The sequence below is a fragment of the Lissotriton vulgaris genome, chromosome 7 (genome assembly GCF_964263255.1).
Source record: "Lissotriton vulgaris chromosome 7, aLisVul1.2, whole genome shotgun sequence".
NCBI lineage: Eukaryota > Metazoa > Chordata > Amphibia > Caudata > Salamandridae > Lissotriton > Lissotriton vulgaris.
Window position 1 is genome coordinate 1,500,736,350 of NC_141695.1, and position 23,161 is coordinate 1,500,759,510.

The following is a 23,161-nucleotide window of genomic DNA, read 5'->3' on the forward strand; positions in this document are numbered from 1 at the left end:
GATCTTTTCACTGCAAGAGTTGGTAAAATTGTCGCAGTGATCTTTGGACGCCACTATGTTGGTTGTCATCGGTTTAGATGTTTGGTTCCTGATGATGTTCTCCGAGGCGTTTTTTTGCATTGTCTAAGCCAGAGCAGAAGAAAGTTGTCTTTTTGTTCCTAATGTGATTATTGTAATTTCTGCTTGCTGCCTTGAGTTGGTCGCGGTGGAGGGAGGAGGGCTTGTTCCTCCAGATTCTTTCTAGGGTTCTGAGGTGTCTTCTTTTTTTCGTCATTGATGTCGGTGGTGAACCAAGACCTGGAGGGGGTGCTTCTTGTTTTTTTTAGTTTCAGGGGCGCCAGAAGATCCAGAGTGTGCATCATGTTGGATTGGTAAAGGGAGGTGAGTTCTGTGGTTGAGAGGTGCTCCGTCATGGTTGGGAGGAGCATGCTTAGCCCTTCTTCTAGTGCGGCCTGTATGTTATCCTTGAATGATGCAATTCAGATACAAAATGAATGAATTTTGGTATAAATTGCACAATATAATTTCTTGATCTTATGACCCTGTATTTTGAGCATTCATTTCTCAAATTAGGTGTGTACTAGAGAGTGCTTGTTCTTGATTGCATTAATAAGCAGTGTCAAAGTAATGTTTCTTACCCAACAGAATCACCTTTTTGATTAACTATGGTGGAATACTACAGCAGGTTTATCAAGGACCTTGCTTCCAAAACATACAGTATGAGGAAACTATTGAAAAAGAAAATAGATTTTGTATGGGCAGTTCATGCAAAGAGGAATTTGATAATGTGAATCAGGAACTGAACAATGCACCTTCACTACAGTAACATTATCCACTGAACTACATCAAAGTGGTGTGTGCTGCAAGTGCCAAGCGGTTTGGAGCTCTACAAATTCAAAACAGAGGTCGGAAGGAAGAATTAGTTGCCTTTGTGTCACACTTTAGAGATGCGAAAGGGAATCCCGTTCCATGCATTGGGCTATTAATAGATTTATACAATTTTTGTGGGGAATCAGATTCACTGTTCAGACGGATCATAAGCCACTAGTAGTTTTTCTTTTTTTAAAAAGGTCTAGATGTCATTTCTTCACGCATTAGGAGATGGTTGGTAAACGTACAAGAGTATTGTTTTAAAGTACAATATGTTCAGGGAGTGAGCAATTTCTCTTCAGATTGTTTATCCAGAATGGTGAATGCTGCTGAGCTGGATGCAGGCGGGAAAGAGGAACAAGATGAGGAAGAAGTGGTGAGGGTATGTGAAGTCACAGAAGGCATCATCAGTGAGTGCGAGTGGTTAGCTGAACTTCAACTTGATGTTGAACTAAACTGCGTGTTACAAGCTTTAAGCTCTGGCAGATTTAACAATTCAGGATTAGGTGAGTACAAGGACCACTGGAGCAAGATTTCACACAAATAAGTGACAAACGATTCCTATTGTGAGGCACGAGGCTCATTCCTCCTAAGAAGTTAAGGCAGAGAGATTTACAGATGGCTCACAAGGGTTACATGGGCATAGTGAAAACTAAGTGTAGGCTCAGGAGAGATTTCTGGTTGCCTGGTCTTGATCATGATGTAGAGCATATGGTGAGAGATTGTATTGAGTGTATTAATTTGGAAAAAGGATTAAAAACTGGTCGTACTCCCATGGTGTGTAGAGTCTTACCTAAATACCCTTGGGAGAAAGTAACAATGGATATTCTGGGTTCCTGTAAGAGGTAAACTTGCAACGCCATATGTGCTAGTTTTGTAATACTCTAGATAGGTCGAGGAGTTATTTGTACAAGACATATCTTCAGGTGCCATCATAACATTATTGGAGAACATATTTAAACGCAAGAGTTTTCCACAACTTCTCCTCACAGATAATGATGTGCAGTTTTGCTCAAAAGAGACAGAATTGTTTCTCAAGAGTTGTGGAATAACTCACAAGAAATCTGCTTTGTACCATCCAGAAACAAAAGGTGCAATTGAAAGAGTCATCAAAACTTTAAAAGAAGGCATACAGTTACTAAGAGGGAATAGTACTGATTGGAAAATTGAACTGTAGTAGGTTATCTGGCTATCGTGTTGTACCACATTCGAGTACTGAAAAATCCCCTTTTGAGTTGTTTAAAGGAAGAGTTCCTTCTACTACGATGGGTCCTGGTTGGATGCATTGGAACAAAGGCTGTGGACACAATTTGCTAGAAGGTGGAGAGAGAAAGATTTCAGCGCAGGTCAAGAGGAAAGAGTTATTTGATAAAGATATGAAAGTAAAGGAGGTAAGAGTGGAAGTAGGTGATTTTGTAAAAATAAGAGCCCCCAAGGAGTGTGCAGATTGGTCAAAGTTCACAAGGAGATTGGAAGTGACCAAGTGTTTCGAGAATGCAGTCAAAACACATGATGGTCAAGTGTGACACAAAAGCAGAATAGTTGTTATAGATCATGTGCAAAACCCACAACTAACAATGAGCACGGTTCCTGTACGTGCCAGTAGTATTGTGTGGAGCCCAAGTATGCATGAGTCGCACAACAGTTGTGTAGTATCACAAAGGAGGAGTGTCAGAAAAACTAGGAGACCTGCTTATCTCAAGGATTTTGTGGTGTAGAGTTTTAGGTGAAATCAGTTCATTTCATGTAATTACTGTTTTTCCTTTACACTTGTATTTTACATGTATCTCTCACAGTTTTACCATCTTCCTCCCATCTTACATTTACTTAGTGTGGTTCAGGTTCATTAGTTCTATAGTGTTTAGTGGGAGGGAGAAGTGTGGCATAGTGACTTAATGGTCACTCTTGCCCAGCTGTCTGTTTCTCTCTCACCACCTAGAATGTGTCTAGGTCACAGAGAGAATGTCAGCACTTGGGCTGTGGTGACAGTTACTAAGGAGTGTGGAACGGGCTTGGATGGGGTGTTAATAAAAACTTGAGTTCACCTGCATTTCCTGTGTTCATCCTTCAAGCACAACACCACACTCAGCTACTGCCAGCAGCAGAACACGGGTTAGCATCACCTAAATATCGTAAATGTAAATGTTAATGTGTTTGTATTTATATAGCCCACTTCTACCCTGAGGTCTTGTAGCGCTGTATTCATACCGCTGTGGAACCCTTCCTGGCTTTCCTGTGAAATGTCGACTTCTGGGCACCCCCAAGGTGAAGCCAGGCATCCAAGCGCTGCTGGAACCGTTGAGGAGATTAAGCAAGCTATTGCCCAGAGTCACAGAGTGGGAACCATGACTAGGCACTGAGGCGAGAATTATCAGGTCCGGGGAAATTGAGTCCAAGAGCCGCCGAGGCGGGGATTGAACCCTGGTCCCGGGCCAGACCTCTGCATCAGGGTCTGCCGCTCTATCCATTGAGCTACACTTCTCCACTAAATATCCTAAGGCAGGGCCTTCTGGTCAAGTAGGTTCATAAAAGAAGCAACGAAATAAAAACTGCAGAGCTCATCTGCTTGTATGGGTGCAATGCCTGGGAACCGAACATGAATTTTACAAAGGACTTTACAAAGGACTGAAATCACTGTAGAAACTAAAGTTGTGTAACCACAAATCAGATGCCACGTTTTTAAAAATTGAAGATTTTCCCATGTCCTTTCCTTGAAATCAATACCTTATCTTATGGGCGATTAGTGCAGATTCACAGACCAGCAGCCAGGGACTCCATCTTAAATCGCATTTCCTCATCCTTCTCAATTTCCCCTAGGGAATACATGTGGACCCAATTCCCAGTTGCTTTCTTTTTCACTAACATTTGGTACAAAAAAAGCATTATGTAATTATTTGAAAGAAGTTTAGATCTGTTTTCACTGGAGGGTTGTTTAATTTTCAGACGTCCAGCCCACAGAAAATTGGTTGCAGTCAGGCACTTTCTTTCAATCCGTTTTTTGCTGGGTAAAGCTGATCCAGTTGCCCAGGATGCAGTCATTGCACAGGTGTAAATTATGGGGCATATTTACAAGTCCCTAGAGGCACATTTGCGCACCCGGAGCGTCACTTTTGTGATGATCCGGAGGCAAAGAGTGCAGACCCTTATTTACGAAGTCACGCAAAGCCACCCTGCATGGCTTTCCATGGCTTTGTGGATATGGAATAAGGCTTAGCAGCGCAAGTTGCTACCTTGCTTTCAGTGGCAATCTGTTCAATAATAAGGGCCAGGCACCTGACCAGGAGGCCATTACAGCTTGCACCACCCATCACCTGTGTCATCACTGCCAAAACAACTACTATCTTTCTCACCTGCAAGTGCAATGTTTCAGATTATTCCAGGTCCCCAAAGCTAAAAGAATGGCTGGGGAGGCAGGTATTAGTAATTTTTAATGCATATTGCATTAGAAAACAACCATTGTTCTGCTCATTTCTAAATTAGATGAGCAGCGCCACCATGTGGCAGACTGTCATAAATGTGCTTGCTGTTGACAATTAAGTGCTGGTGCCGAGCCCCCAAAAGCAATAAAGTGCCAGTGCCAAGCACCGGAAACCACTGGCTCAAATTAAGCACTGCTTACCTTACTCTAAGTCAAAGAGGCGTTCCATGGGAGTTGCGGTGGATGTTGCCATGCATTGCCCATGGTTTTTGACACATTCCCAGATTTACAACATGGCATAAATCTGGGAATACAACATACCCGTGCGCCTCCACAGAACAGGCGTAATGAGGAGATATTTTTTTATTACTCCTCGTTTTTTCAGCTGTGTGTCCTGCAGTCTGCAGCACACATAGAAAGAGGAAAACGACTCCTAGGATTGTTGTTTTGCAGGAAGGTGCCCCTCCCTGCACAAAAACAATCATGCCAACAACGCAGACATCCTTGCACCATGGGGCAAGGATGCCTACGTTGGTGCACAACTGCAAAATGTGCACCAGCACTGGCTGAAAGGAGAGGAATGCACCATATCTTGTAAATACAGTGCATTCTTGCTCTTTCGAATTGGCATAGGGCAGCATAGCAAGATGCCTTGAAGGGCTGCCCTATGCCGATTTCTTGAAAATAAGCCCCTATACATATAGATCAAATTGTGAGTGCTATGATTGTCACTTATTATTTTACTTGGAGTACAATGTTTTTCATTTAAAACTCACAATCACGCGAATTGTGAACCATTGTGAAAAAACTGGCGTGGTTGTAAGCCTGAGAGGTTTGAATCAGAGGTATGAAAAAGAGGTGTGTTGCGAAAAACCAGAGTACACCCTTTATTGGCACCTGGGTATTTGAGCAGACATGCAAGTGTGACTTTGGACCAGTAAGGGGGGTTTAGTATTATGCCGCCATGTCAGAATGGAGACATCTCATTCCTCTATTTCTTTTTCAAACTGCCTTCCAACATTATCTGCATTCTCATGCCTTGTTTGCTAAGCTGGTTGTTGATACTTTGCACAAACCATTTTCCTCAAATGTCCTTCTTTCAATAATGTTCATGTTCCTGCAGTATTCAGCTTTTTGTGTGTGTAGAGTCAATAACTTGAGGGTTACTTTTGTCATGGTTAATTTCCAGTTTTTTTTTATCGCCCTTCATATATTTAATTCCAATCCAATCAAAACAAATATTTATTCGGCAAACAGCCATAAAACACATAAAACTCAAGAAATAAAAGTAATTCACCCTTTAAACTTATTAAAATGCATAGTGCAAATCACATAGGGAACCAGCGTAAAAACATAGGTCTTAGTGAATATCATACAGACAGCAAAACATGGAACATGCAGAACATAAAACATTCCACAGAGTAAGCATCATAAAGAAATGAGTTCATACCTTTTTCTAACCCTTATAGTCGGTCTAATAAAAAGTTAACACTGCAAGGCACGTTTCTAAAGTACCTAATTTCTGTAAGAACACCAGGACTTTATAATGGGTTCTCAAATGTGATTTTCGTAAAACAGGAACCAGAAAATAAAGCCTGGGATCCTTATATAAGGGGCAAAACAATATAAAATGAGCAGTACTTTGTTTAGCAACATTATTACAATGGCATAAAGGTAAATCATTCAACCATACAAATGGCAGGGGAAAGGCGACCTTAAAATGCATTAAACTCAGTCTAAAATATGTCAAGAAACATCGGTGGATGGGGTTCAGAAACCAGGTTAGATAAGGTTCCATGCTGTTGCAGGTTGATACCAACACATATGAAGCCTCCGTATAAATTGATTTTCACCCTTCTGGAGTATAGATACATTTGGAAACTCCCCTCAGACCTGCTCCATAAAGGACGGCTGAAAGACATTTGCTCTTCTACCTATGAGTCATCTCCCTAATGGGCTTCGGACCCAGAGTATCTGCAAATTTAAAAACAGCCTCAATATTTATTTTAAAATGGTGTGACCTTGCAGTTAAAAGCACTCTCTATTTTAGGGAGAAATTCAAATGAATCCCCAAGTAATTTAAATTGGTCACTTTGTCCAAGCGGGTTTTCCTTATCATGTGTGATTTGCTAGTTGTACTGCTAGGAATGGTTGATTTCACGGTCCAGACCCTCTATGTAAGAGGAAAATGAATGTAATAAAATCTGTAGGTCGTTTGCAATACGGACAATCAGCATGGCTTTGTCTGCATACAGGGTAATTGGGACAAATTGCATACCAATTTGTGGGGTATCCTTTCCCACCTCAACTAAATGTTTAGAGATCCCATTTACGTAGAGAAGGAAGAGGAAGGGAGCAAGGATACAACCCTGTCTCACTCCCGGTGTGGATCTTATTTTGGGGGTAGTTTTACCCTGTAAGCCGTAGCGGACCTGACCAAAAGATTCTGGTTCAACCATTTAAATCGGGCAAGTAGTTCTGTTCCACCCCCATACTAACGATTAGGCCGGTTCACCACATCAAATGCACTTGATCAGTCGATGAATGCAAGGTGCAAAATTCCTTTTTTAGCCATTATGTAATTCCTTGCAATTATGTAAAGGTTTAGGCACTGGTCAACTGTCCCCAGTCCTGGCCTAGAACCAAATTGCAGAATCCTAATTTCTGTTGCCAAGTTTCCAATCGGGAGAAAATAACTTCCTCAGGTCTTCATGCTAGAGTCTATAAGAGAAATTTGGTCTGTAGAATGAAGGCCAGTGCCAATCCCCTTTTTTGTCCACCGGGATGATAGCAGTTATACTCCAAGAGTCGGGTATTAGACCCTTCACGATGCTCCTAAATGCATTTGTAAGAAAATGCGCCCAGATGGCTATATTGGTTTTAAATATGTATGCAGTGACACCATCAGGGCCAGGCACTTTTCTGAGGGTACATTTCCTAATAGCTTTGATTGCTACCTTAGTTTCAATTATTAAACAGGAGGATTGTGAACATGGCACAGGGCCAGTAAAATCGCTTGCTGAAAGCGTGGATGAAGAGTAACTCGGCCTAGGGTCAAATATTTCTGAGAAGTGGGCCACCCATAGATCAGTTGGGATAACTACTTCCACACCGGGAAATCATAGTCAGCAAAGAACAGATGGTTAACTATCTCCCAGCAGGCGTTGTTGTCTTAATTTTATTTTTTATACTTTTAGTCACTGAGTCTGATTTTGTCCGATAAGCGAACTGCACACAGTGCCTCCCAACCACCCTCTGTTATCTGTATTGACCCCCTACCAGCTCTCCCATCATTGTCCATATTGATCAAGCATTCAACTGTGTTTCCCACACCTGCCCCCTTCTACTTTCGGTGCTGTTCCAACCCACCACTCTTCATTGTCTCTGTTGCCCCCCACCTGTCCCTCCTTCATTGTCTATGTTGCCCCTACACTGGCTCTCCCTCCATTGTCTGTGTGGCCCTTAAAATGCCCTAATTTTCTGCGCTGCCACCAGAGAACACCCTCCATCCATTTTCTGTGGTGACCACCCACGCTATCTCCCTTCCCTTCCCGTTTTCCCCACACCACCCCAACCTCCATTGTCCATGTAGACCTCCCTTTGTTAATGTTGCCCTCCTCCAGTCCCGCTCCATTTTCAGTGCTGCCTCCCACCCTCACCCCACCCCATTGTCTATGTTGCCCCTCCACTAGCTCCCCTTCTGTTGTCCATGTTGCCCTTCTAAATGCCCTCTCTTCATTGTCTATGTTGCTCCCAAAGAACACCCTCCACACCACCTGCTCCCAATCCATTATCTGCGGTGACTCCCACCCTTCCCTGTTCATTTTGCCCCACACCAGCCCAACCTTCAATGTCCATGTTGACCCTCCTTTGCCGATGTTGCCCTCCACCTAATCTTCTGTTGTCCGTGTTGCCACCCCCACCTACAACTTCATAAAAGAAGCGCTATGACATGCACACCGTTGGACATGTGATAGTGGTTTTTTCTACTCAGCATCTGTTGTCTATGTTGACTCCTCTTCCCACCCTCTCTTGTCTCCCATGCGGCAATTTTTAAACCTGCATTTTTTGTGTTGCCCCCACACACCTTCACTCCCGCCCTCTGTGTTGCCAACTCAACAGCAAAACAATAAATTGCTATGGCACTAGTGTACAATATAGCCCCAAAACAATATTGATAAAGTCAATACCTCTCGTAAGTGAGACCTATTGGCTTTGCCAATGCTTGTCCTTTCCAGCCAATAATCCAACTAAGAGAACTTTGTTGTACCTTCTACAGAATCAAAATGTGAACATCTTGTGTGCAGCAGCCCGAATGTGCTAAGGAAATTGCCTGAACTTAAGTTGAGTAACATAACATAATCGTAACATAGTTTATATACGTACACCATTATTTAAGAAAAAATCATTACAGTATGCAAGGACATTAAATCTTTCACAAAAGCAGAAGCATTGACAAAATGTACATCCTGAATGTGTGTGTCTCTTACAAGTAAAAGCAGTAACCCAAATAAACTATGTGAACATGAACACTACTCACCCCAGTAACACTGTGATTTTTGTCAACCAGAGCTTCTCTGAGGACCAGTCGTCCTGCGTTGGTGATGTGCTGAAGGCTGATAATCAAGGTGCCCAACAACCTGCAAAGAAAATGAGAGGAAGTGTCTCAGTGGCGTTTGAGAATAGAGGCTTCTGCATTCGAAAATTGGCTAATTTGTACCTTTCTGTAAAAGAAACAGCAAATCTTACAATAACTAAGGTGAAGGAGTACCTCCCAATTCTGTCACACGGTTTACACCCTAAACTAGAAAGGAAACAGTTCAAGCAGCATACTGTATCAAAGCTGCATACTGTATCAACCAGGATGCCATTGAGCTGTACACATGAGCTCTTTCCCCTCTTGGTTGCAATATAGCTTGTGTGTAACATAGGAGATTAGTAATATTTGGTCTTTTTAAATTAGTTATGTAAATAAGGACATCTTGAATTATGCATGAGAAAAGATCTAACTGCCTACAAACCTGCAGACTAGAAGAAGGTTTCTAAAACAGCGATATTCATGAATGGCCAGTGGAATCCCAATGTCCCCCCAGTACTTCGAACCCTGCCTCCACCGCCAACGGCGCAGAGCTGACCTAGTCTGACTGCGGGTCTGCTCTGAGCTCCGCAATGACCAGACTACTTATCTGTATATGGTAGAAACCTCCACCTATGTCAAGTCAAATCGAGTTACACACATGAGGGCCAGTTCAGAGAGGGCCTCCGCAATCGAGGCAGAGACACCACATTCGTGGCAGGGGGCTGCCCTCATGGCGGCATATGTCAGGTCAAATGGAGTTACACACATGGGGCCAGTTCATAAAGGGCCTCCGCACTTTTGGCGGAGACCCCACAGTCGTGGCGGAGAACCCGCAGTCGTGGAGGGATCTCCGCACTGGGTAACTGCAATACGGAGGTCCCCCCAAGACTGTCAGACACCCACCATGACTGCAGGTCCTCGGCCACGAGTGCGGGGCCCCTGCCACGAGTGCAGGGCCTCGGCCACGAGATTGCGGGGCCGAGGCCATGAGTGTGGGACCCCCGCCATGACTGCGGGTCCTCAACCACGAGTGCGGGACCCTCACCACGACTGCAGGTCCTCAACCATGAGTGCGGGACCCCCGCCATGACTGCGGGTCCTCAACCACGAGTGCGGGACACCCGCCACTACTGCGGGGCCTCGGCCGTGAGTGCGGACCCTCGCCATGACTGCGGGGCCTCGGAGCCCTTTGTGAATGGAGCTCACCGTAAATATTCTTTCCTTGCTCCTCTGCCACTGATGTGCAACCAGGGTGAGCATTAGCCTCACCATAACACACCATGGAGACAGGCAGAAAATGTTGTATGTTTGACAGTCTTTTATGCTTTGCACCTGGTTACCACCTGCTTCCAATTAATGGTATTTTATATGTGCAATTTCCATATATTTCGACTATTCACGACTGAATAATACAACGAAATAGCAATTTGATTAGATGTGATCGGAAAATCAAGTCACATTAAATGATCATTAAAAATTCTTATTCGGGTGCAACTTTAAGAAATAATCCATTCTTTGTCTTTGTCCATTAGAAACGACTCTTTTAGTGGATGCAAATTAGTTAATGACTGATTAGCAAACAGCTTGTGACTGCTGAGCAAATAGCTAACCTTAAGTGCATCAGGGCCTGGGTACTGTGACATTGAGATGTTGTAGGAAGGTGGACACCTGACTATGGTTACCCCAGATTTTTTGACTTGTGCTTAGCTGGTTTTCGACTTAGTTGGCCTGGTTCCCTGCTAATCAGGGCCCCAGGCTATCTGCTCTATCCTTAAAATGGACTCCATGCACCCTAGGTGCATAACCAAATTGGTACTGGAAACCTTGTCAGCTCCTATATAGTGCACTATAGGTGCCAAGGGCATAGGTGCATCCAAGGCCTACCAGGGGCTGCAGCATAGCTTTTGCCACCCCTGGCTGGTTCTTAAATTGACACAACTGGCTGATCACTCAGCTGGGGCAAGTTGGTGTAATCACCTCTTGCTTAGATATAGTATACCTATATCTAAACCTATATCTGGACACATATAAACCTATAAGTCACTCCTATGGCAGGCCTTATCAATCCTGGAGGCAGAGTGCGTGGTTTAACGTGAGATGGTGCTCGAGCATGAGCTGAGCCTGTCTGCAGCTGTCGGGAACAACTCCCTAAGCTGTTCCGGGATAATGCCATACCATATACTCTTAAGTGCATTATAATCCATCGCGGTTATGTGCTAACGTTGGTTTGGCTTTATCAAAACATGTCGTGTAAGGTGTCATACAATTTGGAATACTATCCCCTCGACAGTCCTGTCGACAGGGATAGCATTCCACCCTTCTAGAGGGAGAAGACATGTTACTTCACTGAAATGCGGTTAATCCTAACCAGAGCCTCAGCATCACAAAATGGATGCTGCTGCCACCGACACAAGTCTGACCTCCTGCTGCTGACTAAAACTTGGCAGAGGAGGCTTGGACAAAGGGTTTCCTGTCGCAGGGAGGTGCTACACCACCCCAGACAGGAGATAGTGTATTGGGGCAGGGAGGGCTGAATGAAATCAGACAGTGCCTGGGGCGCACAAGGCTTCCCCTTTGCATAATCGGGTCAAACCGGTTCTGGGGCACACCAGCCCCAGTCCCAGCGCGACCCTGGACAAAGGGAAAGGGGTGTAACCACCCCTTCCTGGGTCCCACCCATAGGAGGGACTTAGCAGGTAATCCAGCCCCCTAGGTTGGTATAAGAATGGGAGCAGTGCCAACGCACTCAGATTATCCTGACTGAAACTTATGAAATGAAACTCTGGACCCTTCGACATCCTACTCGACATAGAAGACTGAAGAATCTCCCTTGTGGTCAAGGAGTGACCACCCTGTGCAAACAGGCACCATCCAGCACCTCGATGTTTGCTTTGTTGCAGTTCCCGCCGGAACTCGAGCAACAGAGTTCAACAAGACCCAGAGTGCCTGCCTTCTAACAGCCCGATCCACAGTCCCTGCAGAGCTGAGACCCGTGGAGGCGACCTGAAGCACAGGGCCCGCCATCTTGGAAAGACCACAAGATGCTGACCGTGCAGCCCACGAGTGACCCTCGAAGCTGTGCATTGGGGTTTGAAAAGCCCTATCCCTGAGCCTCTCTTGCACTGAAGCTTACCCCTCTACACTCACCGGGTGCTGCGTGGGGCCCTTCTGCATCTTTTGGCTCAACGCATTGGCCCGGTCACTTGCCCGTTGGCTTGTGGCCCCTGTGCCGACGAACTTTGAAAACTGACTTGTGAGTCTGGTTGCTCCAGACTTGCACTTGCTCCCCTGAAAAGGAGCACCCGCTCTGACCTTTCTGGTCCGAGTATTAAGCCATCTTTGAATCCTGCGTGGGTTGCACTTGCCAAGGGTTGTTTGCTCCAATCCGGAAGCCGACACCGCCAACAGCGAGAGCCTGCGTGGGACAGCTCGTGATCCACCCCTGGACATCCTCGGTGCCCCAGAGTCCACGTGGCAGCGGAGAGAAGCTTCACAACAGCGACCTGAAAGCGCCCGACATTGCCTGGTTCCTTCCTGGTTCCACCCTGGTCACTGCTGAGTGACCCAGACTCTGTCTCCTCTGCTTTCAGATCATCTTTATCTTCGATCCACCCTTGGATCACACCGGACACTTCTCTTCACGACGCCTGCAGCCTCTTCATCTCCAGACACCATCAACCTGCGTGACAAAACCCGACACTACTTCGCACCTGTGCACCCGCTTCCTGTGGGTGAGGAAACTCAGCAACGCCGGTGTTCCTATACTCGTACACATCTCTAGTATATGTGTCCAAATTTTCGTCCTCCTAGGTTAAGCGGAAGTCTCCTTTAATAGTAACTTTATAACTTTTACGCACCATTGACTTTGCATTGGGGCATGTGTGTACTTTAAGCGCTGCACCCGAATCCCGCTAGCTTTTCCCGACTTCAGCATTGCTAGTCTCGACTGCTCCCAGCGATTCCCTAGGCCCTAGGCCTAACCACTGTTCGATTGGTATCTCTTATACCACTTTTTTAATATATGGTTTGCGTGGCCCCTGGGCCTCATCCATAATTGTGCAACTTTTATATGTTTAACTGTGCTTTTGTTTAAACGCTTGTGCCTCTGCACTCATAAAGAGTACAGAGGATTATTCTAGTAATAAATACATATATTTTTATAATATATAACTTGTGTGGTGTCCTTTCATTTGATATTACAGGATTGTGATTGGTAAAACAGCTTGTTTAACACGACCTCTTGAGTTAAGCCTTTAGGCTGCTTAGTCCATGCTACCCTTAGGATAGCTTGTCTATAGGGTTGACTCACAACCATCACTATAAGGGATTGTTTGGACTGATGCAAGGTGCACCCAGAATTGGAGACATCATATATCAGGCCAACTTCTCACAGATGTACAAGGCTGAATGCATTATACAAAGTGGTACAAAAGGGGGTGGTGTTTGGACGGAGCATCTGAACCAATCAAACACTCACACCCAGTCAACAGATCTGGGTTTAAACCATCACCATTCTTTAGCCCACTCTGCCACCCCAGTTCAGACATGGCCATATGCAAATCAGTCTGACCCTGTGCCTCATGGGAACAGTCCAGCCCGAACAGCCAAGCCATGCCTTCCCTGGACCGGAAACAAGCTTCCTAGGACCGGTTTCTGGCATTACAGCCGTCTTCGGCCAGGCTTGCTTGAATCCAGTGGCAAAGTGAGCAAGGGACTCAAGTCTGAGCATACCCTGCCAACGTATGGCGAACAAAGCGGTACAAAAGGGGGTGATGATGGACGGAGCATCTGAACCAATCAAACACTCACACCCAGTCAACAGATCTGGGTTTAAACCATCACCGTTCTTTAGCCCACTCTGCCACCCCAGTTCAGACATGGCCATATGCAAATCAGTCTGACCCTGTGCCTCATGTGAACAGTCCAGTCCGAACTGCCAAGCCATGACTTCCCTGGGCCAGAAACAAGCTTCCTAGGACCGGTTTCTAGCATTACAGCCGTCTTCAGCCAGGCTTGCTTGAATCCAGTGGCAAAGTGAGCAAGGGACTCGCGTCTGAGCATACCCTGCCAACTTATGGCGAACAAAGCGGTACAAAAGTGGGTGGTGATGGACGGAGCATCTGAACCAATCAAACAGTCACACCCAGTCAACAGATCTGGGTTTAAACCATCACTGTTCTTTAGCCCACTCTGCCACCCCAGTTCAGACATGGCCATATGCAAATCAGTCTGACCCTGTGTCTCATGGGAACAGTCCAGCCCGAACTGCCAAGCCTTGCCTTCACTGGACCGGAAACAAGCTTCCTAGGACCGCTTTCTCGCATTACAGCCGTCTTCAGCCAGGCTTCCTTGAATCCAGTGGCAACGTGAGCAAGTGACTCACGTCAGAGCATACCCTGCCAACTTATGGCGAACAAAGCGGAACAAAAGGGGGTGGTGATGGACGGAGCATCTGAACCAATCAAACACTCACACCCAGTCAACAGATCTGGGTTTAAACCATCACCGTTCTTTAGCCCACTCTGCCACCCCAGTTCAGACATGGCCATATACAAATCAGTCAGACCCTGTGCCTCATGGGAACAGTCCAACCCAAACTGCCAAGCCATGCCTTCCCTGGACCGGAAACAAGCTTCCTAGGGTCGGTTTCTGGCATTACAGCCGTCTTCAGCCAGGCTTGCTTGAATCCAGTGGCAAAGTGAGCAAGGGACTCGCGTCTGAGCATACCCTGCCAACTTATGGCGAACAAAGCGGTACAAAAGGGGGTGGTGATGGACGGAGCATCTGAACCAATCAAACGCTCACACCTCGTCAACAGATCTGGGTTTAAACCATCACTGTTCTTTAGCCCACTCTGCCACCCCAGACATGGCCATATGCAAATCAGTCTGGCCCTGTGCCTCATGGGAACAGTCCAGCCCGAACTGCCAAGCCATGCCGTCCCTGGACCGGAAACAAGCTTCCTAGGACCGGTTTCTGGCATTACAGCCATCTTCAGCCAGGCTTGCTTGAATCCAGTGGCAAAGTGAGCAAGGGACTCACGTCTGAGCATACCCTGCCAACTTATGGCGAACAAAGCGGTACAAAAGGGGTTGGTGGCGAACAAAGCGGTACAAAAGGGGGTGGTGATGGACGGAGCATCTGAACCAATCAAACACTCACACCCCGTCAACAGATCTGGGTTTAAACCATCACCGTTCTTTAGCCCACTCTGCCACCCCAGACATGGCCATATGCAAATCAGCCTGGCCCTGTGCCTCATGGGAACAGTCCAGCCCTAACTGCCAAGCTATGCCGTCCCTGGACCGGAAACAAGCTTCCTAGGACCGGTTTCTGGCATTACAGCCATATTCAGCCAGGCTTGCTAGAATCCAGGGGCAAAGTGAGCAAGGGACTCACGTCTGAGCATACCCTGCCAACTTATGGCGAACAAAGTGGTACAAAAGGGGGTGGTGATAGACAGAGCATCTGAACCAATCAAACACTCACACCCAGTCAACAGATCTGGGTTTAAACCATCACTGTTCTTTAGCCCACTCTGCCACCCCAGTTCAGACATGGCCATATGCAACTCAGTCTGACCCTGTGCCTCATGGGAACAGTCCAGCCCGAACTGCCAAGCCATGCCTTCCCTGGACCGGAAACAAGCTACCTAGGACCGGTTTCTGGCATTACAGCCGTCTTCAGCCAGGCTTTCTTGAATCCAGTGGCAAAGTGAGCAAGGGACTCACGTCTGAGCATACCCTGCCAACTTATGGCGAACAAAGCGATACAAAAGGGGGTGGTAATAGAAGGAGCATCTGAACCAATCAAACACACACACCCAGTCAACAGATCTGGGTTTAAACCATCACCGTTCTTTAGCCCACTCTGCCACCCCAGTTCAGACATGGCCATATGCAAATCAGTCTGACCCTGTGCCTCATGGGAACAGTCACACGGTCATGCAAAGCTGGACACCGGTTTCTGCACAAAGTGGGTACTCCATGGCACAGAGTAGCGGGGATAAGTCGATGGGGCTCATATCATTTGTGGCAAAAAAATGTTTTGCCAGCAGCATTTTCAATGTTGACATGTTGAGCCTATGTTTTGATTATAAAAGCAACTCTACAAATCACAAAGCTTCGACTGGCTAATGACATAACTATTTGAAGGTGACTAGCATGACCTGTAAAACTTGGATACTATGCACATACATGGATGGATGGATGGATGGATGGATGGATGGATGGATGGTGAACGTTAAAAAAAAATGCAATTCTTCTTTATGACATTGGCAATGTTGGGAAATGGCGTTCCAAACCAGGGAAATGGAGTTCCGAAATAGGGACTTTGCATTTTACTTTTTTGGGGAAATCTGCTCTGATCTTGGGTATCAAGAGGGATCCCATGTGAGACCATAAACATTGGCTCTTGAATTGGCTGTTCTATTACTAGGTTTAAGTGTATATCTAATGTTTCTCTGTGATATATATGTACTGTGTTTCATTGTTTGAGGACAATAAAGTTTTGTTTAGGAAGAAAAAAATTCAAGAAAGAAATAATTTTTGTGATATGCTGTAAAGAGTAATATATTCCTCAATAATTGCAGTGTTCTCCTCTGGGAGTGACCCTAGTGCAGAGGACCATATTCAATATTGGTTATGAACCCCAAGTTGTTTGTATGGGGTATATGTATGATGTTAAAAAGTTTTAGTGCCAGGCTTTTATTTCTCTTTTTCCGTTATTTGAGAAAGTAAGCCATATACGTGTGGCTGCAGGACTATCCTAGGTTCTTGCTGATTTCTAACCTGGCCCATTAAGGTGTATTCGTGGTAGGACTTTTTTTGCTTGATATTTGTGTGCAGTGTGCCGCAATGTCGGGTCAGTCCTAAACAATATACTTTTGTAAGTGTATCGTTTTTTTCGAGGAGCAGACGTGTTATGTATCTTTTTAGGACCCTATTGTAAGTTTCTCGATTCATGCCCTTATATAGGTATAAATCACCATATCCTTATATAGGCATAGAAATCATAACCATATTAGGCAAAGCTCATGTAGTCCAAATACGGCAGGGCTACTTTCACTAGTTCCGAAAATCCACAACGATTTCTTGGAAAAACCCGCCTTCAGCAGTCAGGGACTTCCCCTTGCTTGAGTATTGATTTATCCAAGAACTCATGGAGTTTTCAAAGAACTGTGACTCTTTGATGACGTTATTAAGTCCAACTGTACGTCAAACTTGGCACCTTCAAGGTATAAATATGCCCACACTTGCCCAAGCAAACACACTGTGGTTTGGAGCAGTTCCACTATCATCTTGCCCAACGCGCCCTGCTAGTGCCGAAGGAAGACGACCCTCCAGCAGACGCGCTGAGAGAGAAGCTGTCTTTTCTCCTGCCGAGAAATCCAGCTCCAGTGTTTCCAAGCTACCCTCGCAGGTTGTTGGGAAATCGAGTCCTGAGCCTGACTTTCTTCATTCTAAACTAAGGTACGGAGCTGATTAGACCCTTAGAGAAATCTTGAGCAGATTCTTGGCAAAAGAATACTACCTTTATGCTACACCTCACTTACTTCCTCCCTCGGGGTAGGTGTATTTTAGAAGCACCAGTTGAGTACTTTTAGCCTCTGTTATTTATGTATGTATTTATGTATGGTTTAGGAACCATACAATGCTCTTACAGCATTATTTTATTCTACTATTTATACTGTACGCATTATATTTTACAAACAGTTTTACTATTGTAGCAGTTCATTTCTTATGCTTGAGAAAGAAGACTGTTCAATAAATAATTTTATTGAAAACGCCCGTCTTTCTACTTTCTCTGCATCTCTAGTGAAACGAAGCATGCACGATTGACTAAGTGAAATATCTATCTATTGTTTCCACACCTCTGAAGATACATTTTATCTTGGGCAAACAAAGTTGTCATGTTTGTGCGGTTGTCAGAGACTAATCCCTTCTTGTGAATTCGAGAAAGTTTCTAGTGACCTCTGAGCTAGCTGGCACACACAATTAAGTCTAAGATATTCGATAGAGACCTAGTTGACCTCAGTCCTACGTCTAATCTACAGGATATACTATTCCAATGCGCAGAGTCTTTTGGGATTATCAGAACTACACTACCCTTCCCCATAGGGTCTATGCCAGAGAAGTCCATGGGATTTCCTCATTCAATCCTGTTGTAATACTGGACAGACGGTAGATCCATCTCTGTTTTCACTTCAGTAGTTGTTTTTTGTTCATGGTGGCAGGTAATTTCTCAATCATGGTCCATGTGAAATCACTTTCTGTGTGACCTGTCATTTGGAAATGGAGCATCAGTTTAGTGATGGTTTTCTCACATCTAAATGTGCTTCGTGTTCGCTGATGCGTGTTTTAATTTTAGTATGGTCATGCCTACATATCTTAACTGGCATTTGCATGTGATAACGTAAACGACATTGCTGCTGTTACAATTTGTATGTTTTTTAAGTACCCATGGGGTTCGCAGCACAAGGTCGACTTCCTTGCTTGCTTTTGTCAGGGGGCAGAGTTTACATCTGCCAGATGAGTAGAGACCTACTACCACAGGTAGGTTCCACATAGTTTGTAATGTACGTTCTTCATTGGTATCCTGTCAGGGTTGAGTGTGTACTACGAGGTCTCTGAGTGACCTGCCTCTCTTGAAAGCGAACATAGGTCTTTCTGATCTGAGGAACGCAAAATTTAGAGTCTTCCAAGGTCGCAGTATTTTTTTTTCTCACTGTATTGGCTTGCATACCATACCTAGTACCACACAGTAGTCTGTTGTTTTTGGTCTTAGTGTGTGTCTCCAGAGGTGAATTTCTAGGATTTTGTGGCTCTCTTGACTAGCCACTTAGGGTAAGATTTCTCCTACAGTTTGTTTGCATTATTTTCTGTGTGATCTTTAAATGTTTGTATTTCTATGCAATTCCTTCGTAGTCAGTGGTATTGACCAACCTGGTAGTCTTTCCCTAAGGGCTTTAGGGTGAAAACGGTCACACCGGAGGATATTGTTTACGCCCGTTGGTTTGTAAGAAGCCTCCGTTTTCAGTTCCTCATGTTCAGGCCAGATTTTTAGATCCAAAAATGTGATTGAGTCTGTGCTCATGGTCATAGTGAAGTCCAAGAATTCATCCCGGGTGTTCACCCATTTAATGAATTCTATTGCATCTGTTTCAGTGCCCCTCGATATTATCTATGAACCTTTTACACTCGAATACACTTGCTTCGTAGGGATTGTTGTTGTCATAGATGTTTCTCATTTCAAAATCATGTACATACAGACAGGCTAAGCTGGGGGCGAAAGTGTTGCCCATAGATGTTCCATGGGTTTGCAAATAGAACTCTCCTTGAAACTGGAAGAAGTTCCTGGTTAAAGCCATCTTTGCACACTCAAGAATGAAACATTTCAGTGTGATGGAGTTCCATTCCTCCCCTCTTAGTAAGGTTTCCCTTTTTACTTTTAGGGATGCTTCTTGTGGTATGCTCCTTGTGGTAAGCTTGTGTATAAAGCCTCAACATCTAGTGTAATGAAGATATTGGTTGCTTTGTTGAATCTAAGGTTCTGGAGTAATATCAACACCTCTCTAGTGTCCTTCAGGTACGAGGGCATTCTCTGTACCAATGGTCTTAGGAAATGGTCTGTAAACTTGGATAGTGGTTCCAAGATGGATCCAATGCCGGAGACGATATGCCTCCCTGGTGGTAGATTTTTTGTTCTTATGTACCTTTGGTAAAAAATAGAAATACAGTGTTTGTGGGTTTTCTTCTTTCAGGAATGCTGCCTCCTCTATTGTTATCCACTCCCTGTTCTTTGCTTCATTTACCAGTGTGTGGATTTCTTCTGTAATCTCTTTGGTAGGGTCTCTTTGTGGTACCTTGTAGTTCCAGGGTCATTAAGGAGTTTTTTGCACAGGCTACAGTCAATCTCGAGTGGCAATATATTGCTTTGGCAACTGTATTCTGTCACAGTGAATCGAACAGATTATCATAGTGCTCAAGGGTTTTGATGTTGGTTAACACCTGTTACAAATCCTCGGGGTAGAAGTATTGCATATTTAGAATCCTTATGCCATTTTAGGAAGGGTTCTATAATGTTTTGAAGACTGCAGTTTTGTACTTATTTGTAATTTTATGACTGTATATTTATGACTGCCTTGTAGGAAAGCTTATGCGGAATATAATAGTCCTGATTTTCTTATGGTGAAAAGGCAGTGATAAAGGCTATAAGCTTAAATGGTTCATCGAAAAAGATGACTACTAATTACTCAAGCTGGCGTAATCACGTAATTTTGGTAGTTTTGTAGCACAAGAGTAATACGTAATTACTGAAATTATTCAGATACCTCCTGTGTAATTGAAATTGTGTCCGGGCAAATGTTGATACATGGATGCATTTTGATAGGTTATTGTCGTAAGCAAGGATGTTGGTGCTGGTCACCTCTTTTGACAAACTCTGGGTGTAGAATTCGCTCTGCGATACCGTAATGGGAGGGATGGCAGGTGTAGTTGAATGTGAGACCCTTGTAATATAAATGAATAAAAAACTCTATCTACATATATTTATACATAGAGTGACATTGGATTAGCTCTCTCTTTTGTATGTTTGAGTGGCATTCACGTTCTGATTCTCCCCATTACTGCGTATTGCAAGCGGCAATGGGTTACATACATTATTTCTGCTATCAGCTCTATTGTTCTGTGAGTAACAGAATTTTCCTGTTCCTTTGTTAAGACTCATGAAAGGATCAGCAGAGAAACTGGCAAGAAAAAACATTCAAAGACATGGAGACTGGTTCATAAGCGACTGGGGCTAAGATGCAAGAGCTTTGATCTTCAAGGTCAAGCAGGCCACGACAACCAATGAAGTCAACATGAAGGACTGGTCTCCAGCTAATTTAAGCAGCACAAAGGATGAAACGAGTTGACTCGCAACTGCTTAGTTGTAGTTGCTCATTTTGTTCACCCCTTGGCACTTGCCTGCACTGTTATTTAATTTCTCTATTTTCCTAATATTTCCCTACCTTGAGATTCGTATGTCTACAGACCTGTTCCCACCTGGATCGGTATTCCGCATGGGTAGGTGCATCTACCGCTTAGCGTCTCCTGGTGCGCCTGAACTTGGAGAGGCCTCTAGGTACTTCTTGAGCTCCATATACCCCTAGTCTGCAGTGCATAAATTAAAGAAGAAGAGGATTGGGGTTGTGTTCTGTTTAAGATTACACTATTTCAAGAGCTTTATGTCTGGGTGGAATTTTGTGGATTAGCATTTGAGGCCTGTCTCTGCGCATGGCTCTCTGCAGAGTCGTCACATCGCTTCATGGTCTGAGCTGGTGACTAAATCCTTCAGCCTTCCCTCTTTTAATGCAAGAATGAGTCAGTGGGTTGATGAATGGATGCAGCAGGAGTGCAAGAATGAGTAATTTTGTGAATGCTTGATGACTTAATGAGTGCATAAACTCGCCAGACATTGTGGGCTTTTGGTGACAACCCCACGCTTAATATATTGGTTAATGTTTGGGTAAACGTTATACTTTTTCTGCTAAATTATTCATTTGCAATGATGTCAAACAGTTAACACCTCCTGCAACAAGAAGTAGCTAAGCCTCCATGACTTCCTCTATGTTATTATACAGTTAGATTTCTAAGCTTTATTGTTATTGTATATTATACACTTGCACTTTTTTTTTAATCTCTCTCTCCCTTATATTACATTTATGATATTGTTACTCTGATTGTTTTTGCTAACCTATAACGCTTTCTGTTTCTTTTTCCTCTATATAACATTTATTTCAACCAGTACAGATTGTATAATTTTATTTTTTATTCTTATTGTTCCTATATATTGTATCCTACCATTTTCTTCTGCCTAATAAACTTTTTCTGAAAAATGATGTCAAACAGTGATAGGACAGAAAACATGTGTTTCTATGTACTGCTCTCCAGACCGCAGGGCACCAGGCACAGAACCAGTGGCCTATTTACCCTAGAGCTGTTTTTGCGAACGATCCTCTGGATTGGGTGGAGGGCAGGATTTATTTCGACCGCTTGAACAATGGGATCCATCAGTTTTCTATCGAACACCCTATCTACTTTAAAGGTCAGGTAATGAGAAAAACACTGCATGCAGCGTATAATGGCAATGCCAAGGCCAAGTAATTGTTTTGGCAGCAGCGGCAGAAACTGTTTGCAAAACAGGTTTTGCACTTGCCAGGTTTTCGAGGATCTCTGTGTAAAATGTTACACTGCTTGTGCAGAAAAGTCTTTGTCTCCACGTAAGGCACACAGTGAACTCGATGAAAAAATATATATGTTTGCCATGCACATATCAAGCAAAGATGTTTCAAATAAAAATCATTCAAAGTGTGCCAAACTATAGATAATAACAATACCTGCTGACTTAAAGCCTGGCTGGCTGCATTGAAGCAGCATTGATACAAAGCACAGGCGTAGGTGGCTCTGCTGAGCCCAGGACCTTGTTGTTGACACAGAAGAATAGATTTATTTATTTATTGTTGAATGTTTTTTTCGGGTAACACGAGGCCACCACAGACAGCATATGTAACAGAAACATTGGTTCCCGCGGAAAAATACAATAATCTGTTTTAGTAAAAGTTTGCACAATCGCAATAAGGAAGGGATATGGTGATGCCAAAAGAAGAAGACACCATATACACCTCTGTTCACAGATAGTTGTGGTTTACGGGTATATACAAAAAGGAAAAAACAGTAGCGCGCTGTGTCCCCAGTGGAAATGGAACCTTAACCTCTTCGCTGCTGATGACGAGCTCAGCTCGTCATCAGCCACGGTGGTCGTGTGCGGATGACGAGCTGAGCTCGTCATGTAACGCGGCTTTCTCAAATTTGCAGCACACAGCGGGAAAAGCCGCCGCGGTTAAGAGCAAAAGAATAATAACTTATGAACTCAGCCTGGGGGGTCATTCATGCCACGGTAGACGGATTGAGTGGTTCTACCCAGGCACCCGCAAAAGATCTCCATCTGCCATTCCATCAAAGAATACCGACGGATCGATCGCGTCCTCGGCATATATTTAAAATGCACAGGTTGGAGCTGCCGCACCACCTGCTCAATAGACACTGTTCTTGAGATCTACTCAGACTACCCCCAGGCCGAGTTAACAAGTTATTATTCTTCTAACAACACATTGGCAATGTTATCACAGGGCACATCCTCGATTGCCAGCCTCCCACCTCGTCCCTCACATTGGGCACCCGGCTGGGTCCCATGTGAGTATTCGCTTTACTTCTTGTTTACTTGACTGGTGTTTCACATTCTTCACGCGGCTG

The 23,161-nt window shown here is 44.4% G+C and overlaps 1 protein-coding gene across 1 annotated transcript in view; it reads right to left on the reverse strand.

Moving 5' to 3' along the window:
• LOC147705871 (fer-1-like protein 4) overlaps positions 1-23,161 on the reverse strand; it is a 1,142,165-nt gene that overhangs the window by 928,362 nt on the left and 190,642 nt on the right. Inside the window, exon 4 of the mRNA XM_086932323.1 lies at positions 8,829-8,928. Coding sequence (XP_086788449.1) covers positions 8,829-8,928 — 100 coding nt within the window. The remainder of the gene's footprint in view (positions 1-8,828; positions 8,929-23,161) is intronic.